The sequence below is a fragment of the Mauremys reevesii genome, linkage group 8, assembly GCF_016161935.1.
Source record: "Mauremys reevesii isolate NIE-2019 linkage group 8, ASM1616193v1, whole genome shotgun sequence".
Taxonomy (NCBI): domain Eukaryota; kingdom Metazoa; phylum Chordata; order Testudines; family Geoemydidae; genus Mauremys; species Mauremys reevesii.
Window position 1 is genome coordinate 49,059,878 of NC_052630.1, and position 22,245 is coordinate 49,082,122.

At 48.2% G+C, this 22,245-nt stretch overlaps 1 protein-coding gene across 2 annotated transcripts in view; it reads left to right on the plus strand.

The window, feature by feature from the left end:
- The window catches only part of RABGAP1L (RAB GTPase activating protein 1 like), a 542,116-nt gene that overhangs the window by 295,227 nt on the left and 224,644 nt on the right, over positions 1–22,245 (plus strand). For both annotated transcript variants that reach the window (XM_039484970.1, XM_039484969.1), the window contains exon 14: positions 17,367–17,480. In XM_039484970.1, coding sequence (XP_039340904.1) covers positions 17,367–17,480 — 114 coding nt within the window. The remainder of the gene's footprint in view (positions 1–17,366; positions 17,481–22,245) is intronic.

The following is a 22,245-nucleotide window of genomic DNA, read 5'->3' on the forward strand; positions in this document are numbered from 1 at the left end:
TTCTATACCTAGTACGGCATATACTCCCTGATGTGCTGGTTTAGCTGTGTCTCTGGGTGTCTTGGGGGAAGTGGGGCCTCGGCTCTGCCCTGCTGTCCCACCAGCATGGGGAGGGGACATAGCAACTTTGAGAGCCTGTTTCCCTTCCTGCACTGCTACCTATGGTATAAGTAGCTAGCACCTGGGTGCAAGGGGGCACCGTGTGCTCCTTTGACCCCCGTTGCCCCGCCATGCTAGCAAAGCCACACTTTGGCCCAATATTTGATAAGCTTTTAAAGATTTGGGTTTTTTTAAATACAGAGGTACTGTCTTCTATCTAACTGGACATAGTGATTAGAATAGCTTATGTGCTATCCCGGAATTTTCCTTCAACATTTGTACTGTGATGTTTTTTTAAATAGACCAAGAATTCACTGTTGTTTAATGTAAGTTTACAATGTGAGACATTCTCTTTTGAGTAGAAGAAAATAAAGCTGTTCTTCTTCGAGTGATTGCTCATATGTATTCCACAGTAGGTGTGTGTGCTCACCACGTGCACCGGTGCCGGAAGTTTTTCCCTTAGCAGTACCCGTACGGGGGGAGCACCACTGCGACCCTTGGAGTGGCGCCTCTATATCACACTATGAGGAAAGCTGCACACTCCCCCCACCCTCAGTTCCTTTTTGCCGCCAGTGAAGGTAGTCGGAACTTCGTTCTCCAGCTTTGCTGCAGCTTCTCTAGTTAGGCTTAGTAGTACAAATATTCCCTTACCTGGATGATTGGCTCCTAAAGGACAACTCTCGGTCCCAGGTACAGGCCCAGGCAGGACGACTTCTGTCCACGTGCGCAGACCTTGGCCTAGTGGTGAACGAGGTCAAGTCTACATTAGTTCTGGTTCAATGCATACAATTCATAGAGGCTCTACTGGACTCATTAGAGGCCACAGCCTCTCTTCCCCAGGACAGATTCGAGACCCTCAAAGGTCTCATCGTCTCAGTCACGGTATTCCCCATGATGACGGCGAGGGTGTGCCTTCAGATCCTCGGTCACATTGCAGCATGCACGTCCGTGGTCCGCCATGCCAGGCTCAGAATGAGGCCCCTCCATCTCTGGTTAGCCTCCCAGTATTCCCAGGTCAGGGACAGGCTGGACAAGGTTGTCTCGTTAGCGCCCCACGTAGTGGCTGCCCTGGAATGGTGGTCCCTCCTGTGCAACATGCTACAAGGGATCCCCTTCTGAGAAGTCTCCCCCTCACTAGACCTAGTGTTGGATGCCTCGGACCTGGGCTGGGGAGCCCATATAGGGAACATTCAAACCCAAGGGAGATGGTCAGCCTCGGAATTATCCCTACACATAAACGTCAGGGAGCTCAGGGCGATACGCTTGGCGTGCGTAGCTTTCAGTGTGCACCTTCGCAGGAAGGTGATCAGAGTCCTCACGGACAATATGGCTGTGATGTGTTGCATCAACAGACGGGGGGCACGTGCTTCTCTGCCCTGTGCCTGGAAGCCCTGAGCCTATGGGAGTTCTGTATAGCCCACGATATTTCCCTGAGAGCCTTCCACTTATCTGGCGTGCCCAATGTGCGAGCCGATCACCTCAGCAGGATTTTTTCCCACCAACACGAGTGGTTGCTCCACTGGGAGGTCGTCCTGCAGCTCTTCCGAGAGTGGGGAGCTCCCCGGGTCGACCTCTTTGCAGCTGACCAGAATCAACGCTGCCCCCAGTTCTGCTCCAGGGGAGGAGCAGGAAGGGGGGCGATCACAGACGCCTTCCTCCTTCGGTGGTCGGGCCGGCTTTTCTGCGCCTTCCCACCGCTCCCCCGATAGGCAAAGTCCTGCAGAAAGTAAAAGCAGACAGGACGTGAGTCATCCTCATAGCCCTGGATTGGGCCCGTCAACACTGGTACAGGACCCTTCTGCAACTCTTAGCGGCCCCCCTGCGGTGGCTGCCGCTTCGCCTGGATCTCCTCTCCCAGGAGGGGGGATACCTCCTCCACCCCAACCTGGCCGTGCTTCACCTGACAGCGTGGTTGCTCCATGGTTAGATGAGGAGGAGGGGAGGTGTTCTGAGAACGTCAAACGAGTTCTGTTGGAAAGCAGAAAGCTGTCCACACGATGGACATACCTAGCCAAATGGTCCAGGTTCTCTAGGTGGGCGGGGGAGCGGGGAACCTCCCCATCATCCGCATTGCTCCAACTCATTCTCGATTAGCTCCTGTCCCTTAGAACCCAAGGGCTAGTGCCCGCCTCCGTCAGGGTGTATATGGCGGCCATATTGGCCTTCCATTCCCCGGTACAGGGCCACTCGGTCTTTTCCCACCATATGACCTCCCACTTTTTAAAGGGCCTAGATTGTTCATTTCCGTATGCCAGGCCCCTTGTCCCGCAATGGGATCTAAACCTAGTGTTATTCCGCCTCACAGGTCCTCCCTTTGAACCTTTGGCCATGTGCTCCTGGTCCCACCTCTCATGGAAGGTAGCATTCCTTGTTGCTATCACATCAGCTTGTCGTGTCTTGGAGCTTAGGGTCTTGACCTCGGAACCCCCATATATGGTCTTCCACAAGGATAAGGTCCAGCTTCGCCCACACCCTGCTTTTGTCTCGAAGGTGGTCTCCACCTTCCATGTGGATCAGGTCATCTTCCTACCGGTACTCTGTCCTACGCCCCATTCCTCCAACGAGGAACGCCACCTACACGCTAGATGTGCGTAGGGCGCTGGCTTTTACTTGGACCGTACCAGGCCGTTCCGGAAATCCTCGCAGTTGTTTGTTGCGTCGGCCGAACGTATGAGGAAGCAACCAATTTCCACCCAGCGCCTCTCCCGCTGGATCACCTCATGCGTACACATATGTTATGACCTGGCAGGGGTTCCCCCGCCACCTATGGTTAAGGCGCATTCTATGAGAGCTCAGGCCTCGTCGGCCACCTATGTAGCTCACATCCCTATCCAGGATATATGTAGAGCTGCCACATGGTCCTCTATCCACACCTTTTCTTCTCATTATGCTATCGTCTCCCAAACACGGGATGACGCCAGGTTTGGTAGGGCGGTACTCCATCCCAGAAACCCTTAAACTCCTAACCACCTCCATCAGATATAGTTTGGAGTCACCTACTGTGGAATACACATGAGCAATCATTCGAAGAAGAAAGGACAGTTACCTGTTCCTTAACTGGCGTTCTTCGAGATGTGTTGCTCAGGTGTATTCCACATCCCGCCCTCCTTCCCCTCTGTCAGAGTTGTCTGGCAAGAAGGAACCGAGGGTCGGGGGAGTGCACAGCTCCCTTTATAGCGTGATACAGAGGCACCACTCCAGGGGTTGCAGCGGTGCTCCCCCCCATATTGGTACTGCTACGGGAAAAACTTCTGGCACCGGTGCACATGGCGAGCACGCACACCTACTGTGGAATACACCTGAGCAACACATCTCAAAGAACGCCAGTTATGGAACAGTAACTGTTCTTTTTCAGGGGGAGCTTTTAAATGCTGAAATGCATCAATTAAATTTCTTCCTCAATAGAGCAATAGTGTGGTTTGATTGCTACAGTAATTGTTGAAGTGACTTACTATTTGACCTATTATCCTAGGACTACATACTGGACCTATTGATTATTCACTAGCCAGAAAAGGATAAGCAGCTCTTATCAATGAGCTATTTTAGTGAAAATGTTCTACCTCTTGACCTAAACTTCCATTAAAGGGATTACATAACCATGTAACAAAACTGATAGACTCAAACTGAGTGAGGGAGAAGAGAAGCGCTGCAGTTTATTTAGAGAGTTTGTCCTAACTCAGTCTAGGGTAGGGTAGGGTAGTGTGACCAGATAACAAGTGTGAAAAATCGTGACGGGGGGTGGGGCATAATAGGCACCTATATAAGAAAAAGCCCGAAATATCGGGACTGTTTCTATAAAATCAGGACATCCGATAGCAAGTGTGAAAAATTGGGATGGGGTGGGGGGCAATAGGTGAGTAATAGGTGTCTATATAAGAAAAAAGCCCCAAATATCGGGACTATCCCAATAAAATTGAGACATTTGGTCACCCTAGTGTAGGGTGACCAAACATCCTGATATTAGGAGCTTTGTCTTAGATATCTCTTTTACATCCCCACCTACCCCTGAAAAAAAATGTTCTGATTTTTCACACTTGCTATCTGGTCACCCTAACTCAGTCGTGCTTAAGAATTTATTCCCTTGCATGGTTTGAGAGCTATAACTAGGAAAATACTCATTTGGAAAAGGGGGCTAGACATTCACACTGGGATGAGAACCTTGTTGAGAAACTGTGTTTATTAACTATGGTTTCGTCGCTGTTTTGTTATTTATTTATGTAGCGTGGTCAGTTAACACAGTGATAGGTACCTTAGGAATACTTAGCATAGATTAGCAAACAAGATGCTTTTTATAAAATAGGGAATAGATCAAAGTCCCTGCACTGAAGAGTTACAGTTAAACAAAGGCAAAACAGCTGTTCAGACAACTGAGGGTTAGGAATCATTGGTGAGGAGTCGAGTATGGGAAGGAATCCTGGAAGAAGTGGGTTTTAAGGAGGGATTTCAAAGAGAAGAGAGGGAGAGCTGGTTGTTTAAGGGTACATCTTCACTACCCGCCGGATCGGCGGGTAGCAATCGATTTCTCGGAGTTCGATATATCGCGTCTCATCTAGACGCGATATATCGAATCCCGAACGCGCTCCCTTCGGCTCCGGAACTCCACCGGAGCAAGTGGCGGTAGCGGAGTCGACGGGGGAGCCATGGACGTCGATCCCGCGCCGTGAGGACGGGTAAGTAATTCGAGCTAAGGTACTTCGACTTCAGCTACGCTATTCACGTAGCTGAAGTTGTGTACCTTAGATCGACACCCCCCCACCCCCAGTGTAGACCAGGCCTAAGAGGGGGAAGAGTGTTCCATAGGGGAGGTGGAGCTTGGAGGAAGGAGTGAATCTCAGAGTAGGAAAAAGAGGTGAAGAAGCAGTTGGGAGTGAGGATTAGGAGGTCATAAAAAGGAAATGAGAGCAGAGGTGAGTAGGGAACTGAACTAGAACATGGTTTTAAAGAAATGTTGGCCATGTCTGCGTTGCTCAGTGCAATAGTGTTAGAAGCCAGTATAAGCTTAGATTTAATTTATACAAAGTTACACCTGCATCTGTCTTTTCAGCTACAGCTGAAGAGTGTTCAGGCTGAGAGCTTCTTAATGAGGCTTTGATACCTAAACCCTTTCGCACCCATCAACCCTTAACCAGGGGGCGGGGCTACTCAGGAAGACCAGGGCTTTAAAAAGCCTGCTCCTAAGCAACCAGTGGAGTTTTGTATCCAAGGGATAGCCATGTTAGTCTGGATCTGTAAAAGCAGCAAAGAGTCCTGTGGCACCTTATAGACTAACAGATGTATTGGAGCATGAGCTTTCGTGGGTGAATACCCACTTCGTCGGATGCATGTGGTTGGATGCAAAGGAGTTTTGCGAGGGAGTTCAGAGGAAAGTGTGAGGGGGAGCTAGATGCACTTTAACATTATTTAAACTTCTTTAAACTTAAGGCCAAAATACCCCCTGATAAAAACAAAGCATCAACAAAGGAATGAGCTGCAGGAGTAAAAAGAGAATGCAGGCAGAAGTCCAGCAACAGAGTGGGGACTATCCTGTTTATTACACTCAATGCAGCATGTATGATTACCTGCCCTATGGACAGGTGGCATGTGTGTTCATTCAGTACAAGGAGCTCCTGGCTCTCAGAGACCGTGTATGGGCTTTGCAGGTCAGAGTGGCTGAACTGGATGAACTAAGGGAGACAGAGAGGTACATAGATGAGACTTTCCGGGACACAGTAGAACGGTCCCACCCCCGGTCTGACAGCCTTTGTGCTATTGAGGAGGATGAAAGTCTCAGGGAAGGAGACCATCCAACTGGAGCAAAGGGAAACGATCACATAGCTGGGACCCTCCTTCCAGATGATGTTGTAGTTGTCACGGAGTCCCTGGGGAATGCTCTGGAACTGCTCCTCACAAAGCCAGTCAGGACTTTGGGGAGCCTCCTCTCCCTTGGAGCAGACTTTTTCAGGGCAAGAAGCTCACACGTCTTCACCTCCTGGGTCTCTTCTTGGAGCATTCAGGATCCTCTGCCCCTCCATGCGCTTCCCACAGCGAGCCCGCCCCAGCGGGGTCCTGGGGAAGCCACAGGGTCCGGCACCCCCACTTCGCAGTCAGACGTGACTCTCAGCCAGCCAGTAAAACAGAGGTTTATTCGATGACAGGAATACGGTCTAAAACAGAGCTTGTAGCTCCTGTGAACCGGACCCCTTGGCCGGGTCCATTCTGGGGGGCAGTGAGCCAGACCCCCACGTCTGCACTTCACAGCCAGCTCCAAACTGAAAGCCCCCTCCAGCCCCTCCTCTCTGGGCTTTGTCTCTTTCCCGGGCCAGGAGGTCACCTGATCTCTTTGTCTCCCACACCTTTAGCATCCTCTTGCTGGGGGGAAGGGCCTGGCCATTAGTTGCTAGGTGACAAGGGTCAGCCAGAAACTGAGGCCCCCCACACAGTATTCAGAGAAAACATTAAGAACATTCCCAGTTCGTTACAGTAGTATCCTCTCACACTGAGCATACCTCTCCGGGGGAGGGAACTCCACTTAGTAGAAAGAGATAAGTAATAGTTATGGGGGGTTCAATCATTAGAAACATAGACCGCTGGGTTTGCGATGACTGGGAGAACCGCATGGTGACTTGCTTGCTGCGTGCCTCTCGAGACATCTCAATAGACTTGTGTGGTGCAGTAGAGGAGCCACTAGTCGTGGTATATGTAGGTACCAATGACATAGGGAAGGATAGGAGAGAGGTCCTGGAGGCCAAATTTAGGCTGCTCAGTAAGAGATTGAAGTCCAGGACCTCCCTGGTAGCATTCTCTAAAATGCTTCCAGTTCCATGCGCAGGGCCAATTAGACAGGCAGAACTGCAGGGTCTCAATGCGTGGATGAGATGATGGTGTAGGGAGGAGAGATTTAGATTTATTAGAAACTGGGGGAACTTTAGGGAAAGTGGGAACCTATAGAGGAAGGATGGGCTCCACCTAAACCAAATTGGAACCAGATTGCTCGCACTTAAAATTAAAAAAGTCATAGAGCAGCTTCTAAACTCAGGCCTGGGGGAAAGCCAACAGATGTGGAGGAGCATGTGATTCGGACAGACACATCCCATAGGGGAGAATCTATTAATAGAGATTCTCTATATCCTAGTAAGGAGAGAGGAGGAAAGATGATAAAATACAGGTAGGATCTGATGAGAAGCAGTCAAATGAAAAAGAATCCCATTCAATTACATCATGTAATGGCAGGCAGCTAAAAAGTGACAAGTTTTAAGTGCTTATATACAAGTGCTAGAAGTCTAAATAATAAGATGGGAGAACTAGAGTGCCTCATATTAAATGAGGATATTGAGGCATCACAGAAACTGGGTGGAATGAGAATAATCAATGGGACACAGTAATACCAAGGTACAAAATATATCGGAAGGAAGAACTGGTCGTGTGGGGGAGGGGGAGTGGCACTATATGTGAAAGAAAGTGTAGAATCAAATCAAATAAAAATCTTAAATGAACCAAACTGTACCATAGAATTTCTATGGATAGTAAATGCAAGTGAAGATGCCTACAGATCCAGACTAACACAGCTACCCCTCTGATACTATGGATAGTAAATCCATGCTTGGATAATAAGAATATAGCAGTAGGGATATACTACTGATCACTTGACTAGAATGGTGATAGTGACTGCAAAATGCTCAGGGAGCTTAGAGAGGCTAAAAAAAATAAAAAATCTCAATAATAATGGGGGATTTCAACTATCCCCATATTGACAGGATACATGTTACCTCAGGACTGAATGCAAAGATAAAGTTTCTTGATACCTTAAATGTCTGCTTCTTGGAGCAACTAGTCCTGGAGCCCACAAGAGGAGAGGCAATTCTTGATTTAGTCCTAAATGGAGCACAGGGTCAGGTCCAAGAGGTAAATGTAGCTGGACTGCTTGGTAATAGTGACCATAATCTAATTAAATGTAACATCCCTGTGGTGGGGAAAACACTACAGCAGCCTACCATGTTAGCATTTAATTTCAGAAAAGGGAACTACACAAAAATGAGGAACAACAAGCAGTCCGATGGCACCTTAAACACTAACAGATTTATTTGGGCATAAGCTTTCTTGGGTAAAAAAATCCCACTTTTTCAGATGCAGAAGTGAGTTTTTTTATCCACGAAATTTTTGTCCAAATAAATCTGTTAGTCTTTAAGGTGCCATCAGACTCCTCGTTTTTGTGGATACAGACTAACAGGGTTACTCCTCTGATACCACTGGTCTACAATTTTTGAAAAGTCGTCTGCTTCAGAGAGAAAATGTGCTATTTATTATGTATTTTGATGTGCTGAATTCAAATATGACAATTAAAACAACTGATTGGCTACTGTTTCTAAGTTATTTAAGTTTTTACATTTTATGTCTATGTATATTGTGTAGATAGTAGAGTTTTAATCATAAATTGTAAACCTAGGTCTTTTCATGTGTTTATGGTTGCTTTACATGATAACATTTCACCTGTCCTGTTTATGTAACGCTTTAAAAATCAGCAAAAGGGTTATATAACTAAAATTTATTATGAAACAAAAGGCAAAAAACTATTATGTACATAGTTTAGTCCTATTCAGCGTCTACTCGGCGCTTCTTGGCTTCTCTCTTGTATTCATTAAATGGAGCATCTCTTGTCACTGTCCAGCAATAGTCTGCAAGCATTGATGGGCTCCATTTGCCCTGATAGCGTTTCTCCATTGTTGCAATGTCCTGGTGAAATCGCTCGCCGTGCTCGTCGCTCACTGCTCCGCAGTTCGGTGGAAAAAAATCTAGATGAGAGTGCAAAAAATGTATCTTTAGTGACATGTTGCAACCAAGGCTTTTGTATGCCTTGAGGAGGTTTTCCACCAACAACCTGTAGTTGTCTGCCTTCTTGTTTCTGAGAAAATTTATTGCCACTAACTGGAAGGCTTTCCAGGCTGTCTTTTCCTTGCCACGCAGTGCATGGTCAAATGCATCAACTCGAAGAAGTTCACAAATCTGAGGACCAACAAAGACACCTTCCTTTATCTTAGCTTCACTTAACCTTGGAAATTTTCCACGGAGGTACTTGAAAGCTGCTTGTGTTTTGTCAATGGCCTTGACAAAGTTCTTCATCAGACCCAGCTTAATGTGTAAGGGTGGTAACAAAATCTTCCTTGATTCAACAAGTGGTGGATGCTGAACACTTTTCCTCCCAGCCTCCAATGACTGTCGGAGTGGCCAATCTTTCTTGATGTAGTGGGAATCTCTTTCACGACTATCCCATTCGCAGAGAAAACAGCAGTACTTTGTGTATCAAGTCTGCAGACCAAGCAAGAGAGCAACAACCTTCAAATCACCACAAAGCTGCCACTGATGTTGGTCATAGTTTATGCACCTCAAAAGTTGTTTCATGTTGTCATAGGTTTCCTTCATATGGACTGCATGACCAACTGGAATTGATGGCAAAACATTGCCATTATGCAGCAAAACAGCTTTAAGACTCGTCTTCGATGAATCAATGAACAGTCTCCACTCATCTGGATCGTGAACGATGTTGAGGGCTGCCATCACACCATCGATGTTGTTGCAGGCTACAAGATCACCTTCCATGAAGAAGAATGGGACAAGATCCTTTTGACGGTCACAGAACATGGAAACCCTAACATCACCTGCCAGGAGATTCCACTGCTGTAGTCTGGAGCCCAACAGCTCTGCCTTACTCTTGGGTAGTTCCAAATCCCTGACAAGGTCATTCAGTTCACCTTGTGTTATGAGGTGTGGTTCAGAGGAGGAGGATGGGAGAAAATGTGGGTCCTGTGACATTGATGGTTCAGGACCAGAAGTTTCATCCTCTTCCTCTTCCTCGTCTGACTCAAGTGAGAATGATTCTGGTGCATCAGAAACCGGCAGTCCTTCTCCGTGGGGTACTGGGCGTATAGCTGATGGAATGTTTGGATAATGCACAGTCCACTTTGTCTTCTTTGACACACCTTTTCAAACTGGAGGCACCATGCAGAAGTAATAATTGCTGGTATGATCTGTTGGCTCTCTCCAAATCATTGGCATTGCAAAAGGCATAGATTTTCTTTTCCTGTTCAACCGCTGGCGAAGATTTATTGCACAAGTGTTGCAGCATATGTGTGGGGCCCACCTCTTGTCCTGATCTCCAATTTTGCAACCAAAATAAAGGTGATAGGCTCTCTTAACCATAGTGGTTATACTGCGCTTTTGTGATGCAAAAGTCATTTCACCACAAACATAGCAGAAGTTATCTGCACTGTTCACACAAGTACGAGGCGTCTCTGCTCACTTTGGCTAAACAGAAATGTGTCCCTTTGCAAAATCAAACACTGACAAATAAGAGAGCACGACACTGTATGATTTGTAGAGCTGATATAGGGCAATTTGTTCAGCAGAGTGATGTAAGCTTCGTTATGATTGCATCATCCATGACTTCTAGGAATAACATGATGCAATTCATATCATGTATGATGCAATACCAGCTTCAGATTGCATCATTCATTGTTTTGCCTAAAAAGCAAGTACTGTCCAAACCCAGTCATAGATTTATTCATAGATCCAGTTAAAGATGTATTTTAGTCATTTCTGGTTTAAATTGAGATCCCTTCCCTTTATAACTCACTTATCCTCCGCTATTCCCAAGTCAAGGGTCGTATTTACTGACCCAATAGCATAACTTGAAAACTAGAGCCAATCAACAATTTTAAGCATCATTTTCGTTCTCAGTGACCCAGAATTAGTAACTTTTGACTACATTTATTTCAGAAGCATTTTGCCTGTAGAGCAGTGTACTTGGCAAAAATAAGGAAGTTAGTTAAACAGAAATTAAAAGGTACAGTGCCAAAAATGAAATTCCTGCAAGCTGCATGGAAACTTTTAAAGACACCATAATAGAGGCTCAACTTAAATGTATACCCCAAAATAAAAAAATTAGTAAGAAAACCAAAAAGTGCCACAGTGGCTAAACAATAAAATAAAAGAAGCAGTGAGAGGCAAAAAGGTATCCTTTAAAAAGTGGAAGTTAAATCCTTGTGAGGAAAATAAGGAGGAGTATGAATTCTGGCAAGTGAAGTGTAAAAATATAATTAGAAAGGCCGAAAAAGAATTTGAAGATCAGCTAGCCAAAGACTCAAAAAGTAATAGCAAAAAAAATTGTAAGTACACCAGAAAGCAGGAAGCCTACTAAACAACGAGTGGCCTACTGGATGATCGAGATGCTGAAGGAGCACTCAAGGATGATAAGGCCATTGTAGAGAAACTAAATGAATTCTTTGCATCAGTCTTCATTGCTGAGGATGTAATGGAGATTCCCAAACCTGAGCCATTCGTTTTAGATGTCAGATCTGAGGTACTGGCCCAGATTGAGGTGTCATTAGAGGAGGTTTTGGAACAAATTGATAAATTAAACAGTAATAAGTCACCAGGATCAGGTGGTATTCACCTAAGAGTTCTGAAGGAACTCAAATGAGAAATTGCAGAACTAACAACTGTGATTAGTAACTTATCATTTAAATCAGCTTCTATACCAGATAACTGGAGGATAGATAATGTGATGCCAGTTTTTAAAAAGGGCTCCAGAGGTGATCCCAGCAATTACAAGACAGTAAGCCTGACTTCAATACCGGGCAAACTGGTTGAAACTATAGTAAAGAACAGAATTGTCAGACACATAGATGAACATAATTTGTTGGGGGAAGTGTCAACATGTTTTTTGTAAAGGGAAATCATGCCTCACCAATCTACTAGAATTCTTTGAGAGGGTCAATAAGCATGTGGACTAGGGTGATCCAGTAGATATAGTATACTAATATTTTCAGAAAACCTTTGATAAGGTCCCTCACCAAAGGCTCTTAAGAAAAGTAAGCTGTCCTGGGATAAGAAGGAAGGTCCTCTCATGGATTGGTAACTGGTTAAAAGATAAGAAACAAATGTTAGGAATAAATGGTTAGTTTTCAGAATGGTGATAGGTAAATAAGTGGTGTCCCCCAGGGGTCTATACTGGAACCAGTACTATTCAACATATTCATAAATGATCCAGAAAAAGGGGTAAACAGTGACGTGGCAAAATTTGCAGATGATACAAAACTATTCAAGATAGTTAAGTCCAAAGCAGACTGCACAGAGTTAGAAAGGGATCTAACAAAACTGGGTGACTAGGCAACAAAATGGCAGATGAAGTTCAATGTTGTTAAATGCAAAGTAATGTACATTGGAAAACATAATCCCAAATATACATATAAAATGATGGGGTCTAAATTAGCTGTTACCACTCAAGAAAGAGATATTGGAGTCATTGTGGATACTTCTCTGACAACATCCACTCAATGTGCAGCAGCAGTCAAAAAAAGATAACAGAATGTTGGGAATCATTAGGAAAGGGATAGATAAGACAGAAAATATCATATTCCCTCTATATAAATCCATGGTAAACCCACATCTTGAATACTGCATGGAGATGTGGTCGCCCCATCTCAAAAAAGATATATTGTAATTGGAAAAGGTTTGGAAAAGGGCGATAAAATGATTAGTGGTATGGAACAGCTTCATATGAGGAGAGATTAGTAAGATTGGGACTTTTCAGCTTGGAAAAGAGACGACTAAGGGGGGATATAATAGAGGTCTATAAAATAATGATGGGTGTGGAGAACGTAAATAAGGAAGTGTTATTTACTCCTTCTCATAACATAAGAACTAGGGGTCACCAAATGAAGTTAATAGGCAGCAGGTTTAAAACAAAAAGTATTTCTTCACACAACACACAGTCAACCTGTGGAACTCCTTGCCAGAGGATGTTGTGAAGGCCAAGACTATAAGAGGGTTAAAAAAAGAACTAGATAAATTTATGGAGGATCGGTCCATCAATGGCTATTAGCCAGGATGGGCATGGATGGTGGCCCTAGATTCTGTTTGTCAGTTTGTGAAAGGGGCGACAGGGAATGGTTCACTTGATGATTACCTGTTCTGTTCATTCCTCCTGGGCACCTGGCATTGGCCACTGTCAAAATACAAGATACTGGGCTAGATGGACCTTTGGTGTGACCTAGTATGCTGCTGTTAGGATAGAAGGAGGTTTAGGTTCTCCTGTTATTGTAGCTATAACACCAATGCTTGGTTAGTGCTTCTTGGTACAGAGATGCCAACCCTCCCTAATTTTCCACAATCCTCCTGATTTTTACATGTAATTATGAAATTATTAATTCAGGTGCAAATCTACTAATTTTGTAAGTGTGTGTGTCTCACTCACCACCACCAGGATCTGACAAACACAGCAAATAATGCTGTAGCATGGGGGAGGGCATTCTTCTCCATCACCTCTCTGGCAATACACAGGCCTGGTCTACACTAGGCGTTTAAACCGGTTTTAGGAGCGTAAAACCGATTTAACGCCACACCCGTCCACACTGAGAGGCCCTTTCTATCAGTATAAAGGGCTCTTTAAACTGGTTTCTGTACTCCTCCCTAACGAGAGGAGTAGCGCTAATATCGGTATTACCATATCGGATTAGGGTTAGTGTGGCCGCAGATCGATGGTATTGGCCTCCGAACGGTATCCCACAGTGCACCACTGACCGCTCTGGACAGCAATCTGAACTCGGATGCAGTGGCCAGGTAGACAGGAAAAGCCCCGCGAACTTTTGAATATTTCCTGTTTGCCCAGCGTGGAGCTCCGATCAGCATGTGTGGCCATGCAGTTAAAAATCAAAATAAAGAAAGAGCTCCCGCATGGACCATGCGGACGTGATCGCTGTAAGGGCAGGCAAATCTGTTCTATCAGCGCTCCGATACAGAATACGAAATTCAAAATCATTTTTAAAAAATCTCCAGACAGACGCCATAGCAGGGGCTCAGCGCACTGCTGTGTGACAAGCGTAACGGAAAGCCAAAGAATCAAATGGACGCTCATGGACTGGAGGACTCAAGCTATCCCACAGTTCCTGCAGTCTCCGAAAAGTATTTGCATTCTTGGCTGAGCTCCAAATGCTTCTAGGGTCAAACACAGTGTCCGCGGTGGGTCAGGGCATAGCTCAGCAATTTACGCACACACACACACACCCCACCCCCAGAAGTGAAAGGGGAAAAAATCCTCTCTTGACTCTTTAACATGTCACCCTATCTTTACTGAATGCTGCAGATAGATGCGATGCTGCAGCACTCAACACCAACATCCTTGCTCCCCCCCCCCCCGCCATGGGTGGCTGATGGTGCAAAATGACTGGTACCCGTCCTCATCATCAGCCTATTGGCACATGGGGCAGTGCAAAAGGACTGGTAACCATGCCGACTAGCATCAGTTAGGTCACTCAAGGGCGCCTGGCCCTAATTTTTCCTGGTAGATGGTGCAGTATGGCTGATAACCGTCGTCATCATAGCAACAGGGGGCTGAGCTCCATCAGCCCCCATCCTTCATGTGTAAAGAAAAGATTCAATTGCCCCTGGACTAGCAGAGGGATGCTGGGCTCCTCTCCTCCACACTCCTTACTGTCCTGTCTGGACTATCATAGCAGCTGGAGGCTGCCTTCCACTCATTTCTCACTAACAAGTCACTGTGTCTTATTCCTGCATTCTTTATTACTTCATCACACAAGTGGGGGGACAATGCTATGGTAGCCCAGGAAGGCTGGGGGAAGAACAGAATCAACAGGTGGGGTTGTTGCAGGAGCACCCCGTGTGAATAGCATACAGCTCATAATTTCTGTGGGATCTGACACAGAGCGGCTGTGCTCTCTGGTTCTATGATACAGTGGTTCTCTAGTACACTTGCCCATATTCTAGGCAGGACTGATTCTATTTTTAGATACCAAAAAGGAGGGTTTGACTCAGGGAGTCATTCCCAATTTTGGCTTTTGTGCCCCTGGCTGATCAGCCGGGGCACTTATGACAGCAGCAAATGGTACAGTGCAAAAGGACTGGTAACCATGATCATCTTATTACCAATTTATGGTATGGTAGATGGTACAGTATGGCTAGTAACCATCTCTGCTGTCATGCAAAAGCATGCTGCTGTGTAGCGCTGCTGAATCGCCTCTGTGAGCGGCATCTAGTACACATACGGTGATAGTCACAAAAGGCAAAACAGGCTCCATGATTGCCATGCTATGGCATCTGCCAGGGCAATCCAGGGAAAAAAGGCGTGAAATGCTTGTCTGCCGTTGCTTTCCCAGAGGAAGGAGTGACTGATGACATTTACCCAGAACCACCCGCGACAATGATTTTTGCCCCATCAGGCACTGGGATCTCAACCTGGAAATTCCAAGGGGCGGGGGAGGCTGCGGGAACTATGGGATAGCTACGGAATAGCTACCCACAGTGCAACGCTCCAGAAATCGACGCTAGCCTCGGACCGTGGACGCACACCACCGATTTAATGTGTTTAGTGTGGCCGCGCACACTCGATTTTATACAATCTGTTTTGCTAAACCGGTTTATGTAAAATTGGAATAATCCCGTAGTGTAGACGTACCCACAGACTGCGTAGTGTGGCTCTGATAGGAGGCAAGCCACAGTGATTTTGAATGTGTTGGGTGCTGCTGGATTCACTGCCCAAGTCCCAGGCTATGTGTTGCATTTTACTTGCACTGTGTGGGCTCACTGAACTATGTTAGTACCCTCTAGTCACCTGGAGTGTGCCAGCAAGGTCCACATAGGGCAGATAGAGCACAACATGCAGCCTGCGGCTTGAGTGATGAATCCAGCATCCCAAACCCGACTGAAGTCTCTGCGGCTTGCCTGCTATCAGACACTTGCTGCACAGTCTAGAGGAGAGAAGCCAGGGGAGGAGGAGGTTGCAATGGCAGAGGAAGGAGGGGAACGCAACAGAAGAATGAGAAGATGAGTATGATCCTAGGAAGGCAGTCTAGGCCTGGGACTGGCCAAGGTAGTTAAGAGCCCTAGTGGCATAGGAGGGCAGCTTACCTAGGGCTATTCCTCTCTTTCTCCATGTTTGGGGGTGGGGTACAAGGGGCCCAGGTATCTCACAGCCCATGGGCATAGACAGGAACAAGAGGCGCCGACTCCGTGGGTGTTCCGGGGCTGGAGCACCCACAGGAAAAAATTAGCAGGTGCTTAGCACACACCGGCAGCCAAGCTCCCTCCATCCCCTCCTCACCACCTCCTCCCCCGAACATGCTGCGTCCTCACTCCTTCTCCCCCCCCCCCCACGCTTCCCTCTGCCTAACAGCTGTTTGGTGGCGCTTTGGACTTCCTGGGAGGGAGGGGGAGGAGCGGGATGTGGCGTGCTTAGGGGAGGAGGTGGAGAAGAGGCAGGGCAGGGTGAGGACTTGGGGGAAGGAGTGGAATGGGGGCAGGGCAGTGGCGGTGCAGGGGCGGGAAGAGGCAGGGAAAGGGCGTGGCCGGGGGGGTGTCAAACATCCTCCTGGCTAAGGGGAAGTTGGTGCCTATGGGGAGAGGGAGAGTTCCCAGTTTCTGCAGGAAGAGGGGAGAGAGAGGTCCAAGCAAGCTCCCCAATTCCTTCCTAATTATTTTCACGAACATCCCTAAAAGTTTCAGAACCAGGTTGGCATCTCTGCTTGGTGTATGCTAGTAGAATTTTCTCAGGATTGATTTGCAATAATTTGGATGTTTTTTGACAGACACACAGCTTTCCAAGCAGTCTCCTTCCTTTTGCACACAGACAGACATATCTAATTACTAGCCAGCATGAAAATTGAGCTGAATTAAAGAGGTATGGGTAGCAAGGGAAAGTATGGACTTGTCTGACAATCACTTAATCCTTCCTTTTTTCTGTTTTGAGAGAGGCAGGATGAATAGTTGTGTGTGGTCATTATGGATTCTAGTATAACAACATTTTCAGATTTTTTTTCTCTTGATCAATTTTAAGTATTTTCAAACAGCCAGGTTCAAACTACTAGTTTTAATTTGTAATTAGCACTGTTTTGCTGTTGGCCTGATATGTTTTGAAGAAATGCATCTGTAAGGTTGCTCAAGGCAGTCTGATTCTGTTTTCTTGATATTCAGAGGGATATAGTACGCAACATTTCCAGGGAAAAAGCAGCTACAATTAAATGACTAACCATTTCCTTAAAGTGCTACCAGAGTTTAAGCTTTTTGGACCCTAAGCCTGGAGGAAGAAAAACTTGCCACGTTGCTCTTACTAAAGCAGCTGTCAACTGGTTATAGGAGTGGAATTTTTTTAAGTGCATTTTTGGGGGACGAGTCAGTAAGGCAGTTATGTGATACATCCATGTTGACTGCAGATATAATTTTACATTCTGCATATTTAATTATACTGTAACTGCTAATAGTATTTTTTTTTCTCTCACTAGGACTCTGTCCAGGAGAGCGTCATTACACGAGACATTCATCGAACATTTCCAGCACATGACTATTTCAAAGACACAGGAGGAGACGGGCAGGAATCACTGTACAAGATATGTAAGGTATGGTCAGTTTTTTCTGTTTTTAAAAAAAAAAAAGTCGTTTGAGATTTTGCTGTGATTTTACTCCCTTGTAACTCTGGTCTGGTTCAAATCAGTGGTCAGTTAGATCTTAAAACTTATTTTGAATTAGAGATGTGATTTCAGTGTTCCTCAGGATTAGACCTACTAAAGTAGATCTTGTAACTTCATATTCTGTATCTCCTCAAGTGAGACTGTGGGAATATTACGGTCTCAAGTCAGCTTTGCTGATGGGCAGTACGGTCTCACAGGTGTGTTGCTGTAGAGGCACAGGGCAATTGAGCTTTGTCACTTGGTCTGCAGTAGAGAGCTGCCAGGGCAGTCTGAGCCTCCAGAGCCAGTTCTGCAGTGACAGTAGCAAAGAGCCTCCCCGAAGCAGCTACTCAGAGAGTAACTCCCACAAATAACACTTAACTCTTACGTAGCACTTTCACTCATAGATCTCAAAGCACTTGATGGAGGAGGGTATCATCAGCTCCATTTTATAGATGAAGAAGCTGAGGCACTAAGTGAAGTAACTTGTTCCCGGGCACAAAAAACGGACCTGCCACAGTGGAGAGATGCGCAAAGTGGGGCATCACAGCTAGATCAGTTATGTTCTTCCACCATTGTAATTTTCAGCCAGGGGTGGGAAATAAGATTAGATTTTATTTTATTTTTGTCATCAGGAATTATTTTGGCGAAGGTGTGGGATTATTAGTTATGCTGAGTTATATCTCATCAAATTGCTTCTTGCAAGTTTAGGTATCCTATTGCAAACGGACATGTCCTAAAATAGAGTCAGTTACTGGCTATCCTATGAATTTCAACATGCAATTTGAGCTGATACACCAGGGGTGTGCAAACCTTTTGGCCTGAGGGCCACATAGGATGACCAGACAGCAAATGTGAAAAATCGGGATGGGGGTGGGGGGTAATAGGAGCCTATATAAGAAAAAGACCCCAAAATCGGGACTGTCCCTATAAAATCGGGACATCTGGTCACCCTAGGGCCACATTTGGGAATAGAAATTGTATGGCAGGCCATAAATGCTCACAAAATTGGGGTTAAGGTGCAGGAGGGGGTGAGGGCTCTGGTTGGGGGTGCAGGCTCCAGGGTGGGGCCAGAAATGAGGAGTTCAGGGTACTGGGGAGGTGGAGGTTGGGGCAGGAGAGTGGGGGCTCCAGTGGGGGTGCAGGCTCTGCAGTGGGGCTGGGGATGAGGAGTTTGGGGTGCAGGAGGGTGCTCTGGGCTGGGACCAAGGGGTTTGGAGGGTGGGAGGGGGAAGGGGGTTAGGGCACAGGGAGAGGCTCGGGGGTGTAGGCTGTGGGTGGCGCTTACCTCAAGTGGCTCCCAGAAGCAGCAGCATGTCCCTTCTCTGGCTCCATTGGCTGCGGTTCCTGACAATGGGAGTTGTGGGGGCAGTGCTTGGAGTGGGGGTAGCGTGCAGAGTGGAGGCCCCTGGCTGCCCCTAAGTGTAGGAGCTGGAGGGGGGGCCATGCCGCTGCTTCCAGGAGCTGCATGGTGCAGCCCCCGACCCTGCTCTCCAGCTGGCGCGGGGCAAGCCCCAGACCCTACTCCCCAGCAGGAGCTCAAGGGACGGATTAAAACAGCTGGTGGGCTGGATTTAGCCCGTGGGCTGTAGTTTGCCCACCCCTATGATACATAGTAAAAAAAAAAATCTTCAGAGATCTGATTTAATGTAACCGAGTGTTCTTCTTGGAGTGATTGCTCATATCCATTCCATGTAGGTGTGTGCGCGCCGCGTGCATGTTCATCGGAAGACTTTTACCCTAGCAACTCAGTGGGTCGGCTGGGCGCCCCCTGGAGTGGCGCCACCATGGCGCCGGATATATACACCAGCCGACCCACCCACTCCTCAGTTCCTTCTTACCGCCCGTGTCGGTCATTGGAACAGTGGAGCGCGGCTTAGCTGACCTCCACTTCCCTAGCTACTCGTAGTTTCTCTCGTTAAGTATATAGTTCAGATGTTTATAGTTGTAGTTAACCTTATTTGTTTGTAGTATAATATTTATTTCACAGGGGTTCGGGGTTTATCCCCTTCCCCTCACCCGGTGCCGGGTCCGATGCCCGGTCCACAGGGTTTTATAATGCTCGGCCGGCCACAAGCCGATGCTGACAAGAGATCCTCTCCTAAGTGCCTCGAGGAATCTCAACTCATAGATAAGTGCCGCATTTGTGAGGCCTTTAATCCGAGATCAAAGGAGAGCGGGACTTTCGTCTCAAACAGCTCCTGAGGGAGGCAGCTCTTGCTCCTCCGCTCTCGGCACTGAGCGCTGGTTAATCTTCAAGGAGCGCTCCCTCGGCACCGGATCGCCGGTACCGCCAAGGCCTCTCGGCGCCGACCGTCACTGGCTCTGACGTCCACTCGGCCTGGAGGATGAAGAGGCACAATATCCTTGCTGCGTCCGAGCCGCCTGCTCCGCAGCCGAGCGCTATGCTCAGTCAGATCGCCCGGCACCGATGTCTGCCGCGGCACCGACGATATCCGCACTGTTAACTCCGGCCAGGCAAGAGCCGTCGAGTCCGGTGCTGGAAAGCTCCCCGGTACGAACTGTGGTCGAGCTTGCGATTAAGCTGCGTCCGAGCCACCTGCTCCGCAGCCCGAGTGCTCTACTACGTCGCACTGCCCGGCGCCAGTACCTGCTGCGGCACCGACAGTATCAGCACCGTAGACTCCGGCCATGCAGGAGCCGTCGAGTCCACCACCTGAACGCTCCCTGATGCGAGCTGTGGTTGTCCTCACTATTCCCTCCACGCAGGAAACATTTCCACAGCGAGGGTGTTAATGGCAAGGGCAGAACCTGCGCTGCTTTAACCCCCGGTACCGCCGGTGCGGGTTATATTATCTATCGCGAGCCTGTCTTGCTCACGCCACCCGGCGTCGGCACCACAGAGCAGCACCGTTCACGATCGCAGTCCCGCAGATGTTCTCGGTCCTGTCGTCAAGCCCGGTGCCGGCACCGTTCACGGTCCTGGCACCGTTTCCCCATATCGGTACCGGTCGTACCCGCGGCACCGATCAGCGGCCCGTTTCCCGACCTGCTACACTCGGTGCAGATCCAGCTCCCGACACCGCTCCAGGCACTGGACTCACATAGCCACTCCCGGTGTCGAGCCTCGAGATCTCGGCCAGCCTCCCGGCATCGCTCCGGTCGCAGGTCCCATTCTCGCTCCTGGTACCGGTAGGCCTCATGGTACCGATTCCCGGTGCCGCGTCGAGCGCCATGAGCTGGAGAGGGAGACTCCGCTCAGGGCTTTAACTTCTCCATGGCCATCCATTCGGATGTGGACACCGGAGTCTTCTGGGTGCTCCAGGACAGGACCCTGACCTCCATCAGTGGCTGCCCTGTACATCTTGGGCGCGCTACCTGTGCTCCCATCACGCTCTTTTCCGTCAGAGCAATGGGTACCAGGGGTGACAGTTAGTCGTCCCCCTCCGACCGGTACGGAGGGAGTCCGGTTCTGCCACTGGATTCCCACATCCCACCAGATCAGCAGGTCGTCCAGGAGCGTGAGCCCGCACAAGACCCACTTGCCCCGGCTTTTTGTCTCCCTCCTCCCGAGATGAGGCGGTGGCAGAAGCGTGCTCCTTAGGCCCTCCCCTAATCGGCCTGAGGGCCCATCAGGACCTCCCGAGACGGATGGCATTCACTATGAATCTCCAAGTGGCCACTATCCCGCCCGTAGGCACGGGAGTCGAATGCATGTGCATGGTATCCTCCAGGGGCGACGGGCACCTATATGTACGTCTTTCCCCCTGCTCCCTTGTCATCTAATGGGAGACTTTATGGAGTCGGGTTCTCAGAACTCCCGTCAAGAGTTTGATGCCCTCCTGGAAAAAGGGTTCAGAGTTGCGAGAGCTTCCCTCCACACCTTGTTGGAGATAGCGGACTCCACAGCCACGGCTCTGGCCTCGGGTGTTGCCATGAGGTGCATTTCATGGCTCCAGGTATCAAGCCTTCCCTCGCAGCTGCTACACACTATACAGGACTTGTCCTTCAATGACAAAGGCCTGTTCTCAAAACTGGACCTAGGCTGCAAGGCCCAAAGGTCAGCGAGGTCACTATGCACTCCCTCTTGGCATGTACATGCCGATGTCTCACCGCCGACCTTTCCGCCCAGCCTCGCCGCCCTTACCCTGCGCCTAGCCAAAGACAAGGCTTTGCCAGCAGGCGACGCTGAGGCAGTCGTAGGCATTGGTCGGGACCCCTAAGGGGCCAAAATCAGGGTCCTCCCAACCACCAGTCGGGCAAAAACCTGTCCCTCCTCATCCCTCCTGGGACCCCTCTCATGAGCAAGAGGTGCGGGCGCTCCTCACCATCGGCGCTATAGAGGAGGTTCCATGGTCGAAAGGGACAAAAGGTTCTAGCCCCACTAGTTCCTGATCCCCAAGGTGAAGGGAGGTCTCAGACCTATCCTAGACCTGAGGGAGCTCAACAAGTTATGATATACCTGGAGTTCCGCATGGTATCCATGGGGACCGTCATCCCATCCTTGGATCCCAGAGACTGGTATGCCGCCCTCGATATGAAGGGCGCGTATTTTCACATCGCCATTTATCCTCCGCACAGCAGGTACCTCCGGTTTGTGACCAACCGTCATTTCCAGTTTACGGTCCTCCTGGCTGACTATGTGTCAGCCCCCTGTGTATTCAGTCTCTGGCTGTAGTCGCTGCCCTCTCCGCCATTGTCGGATACACGTTCTCCGTATCTGGACGATTGGCTCATTCCAGGGGCCACCGGG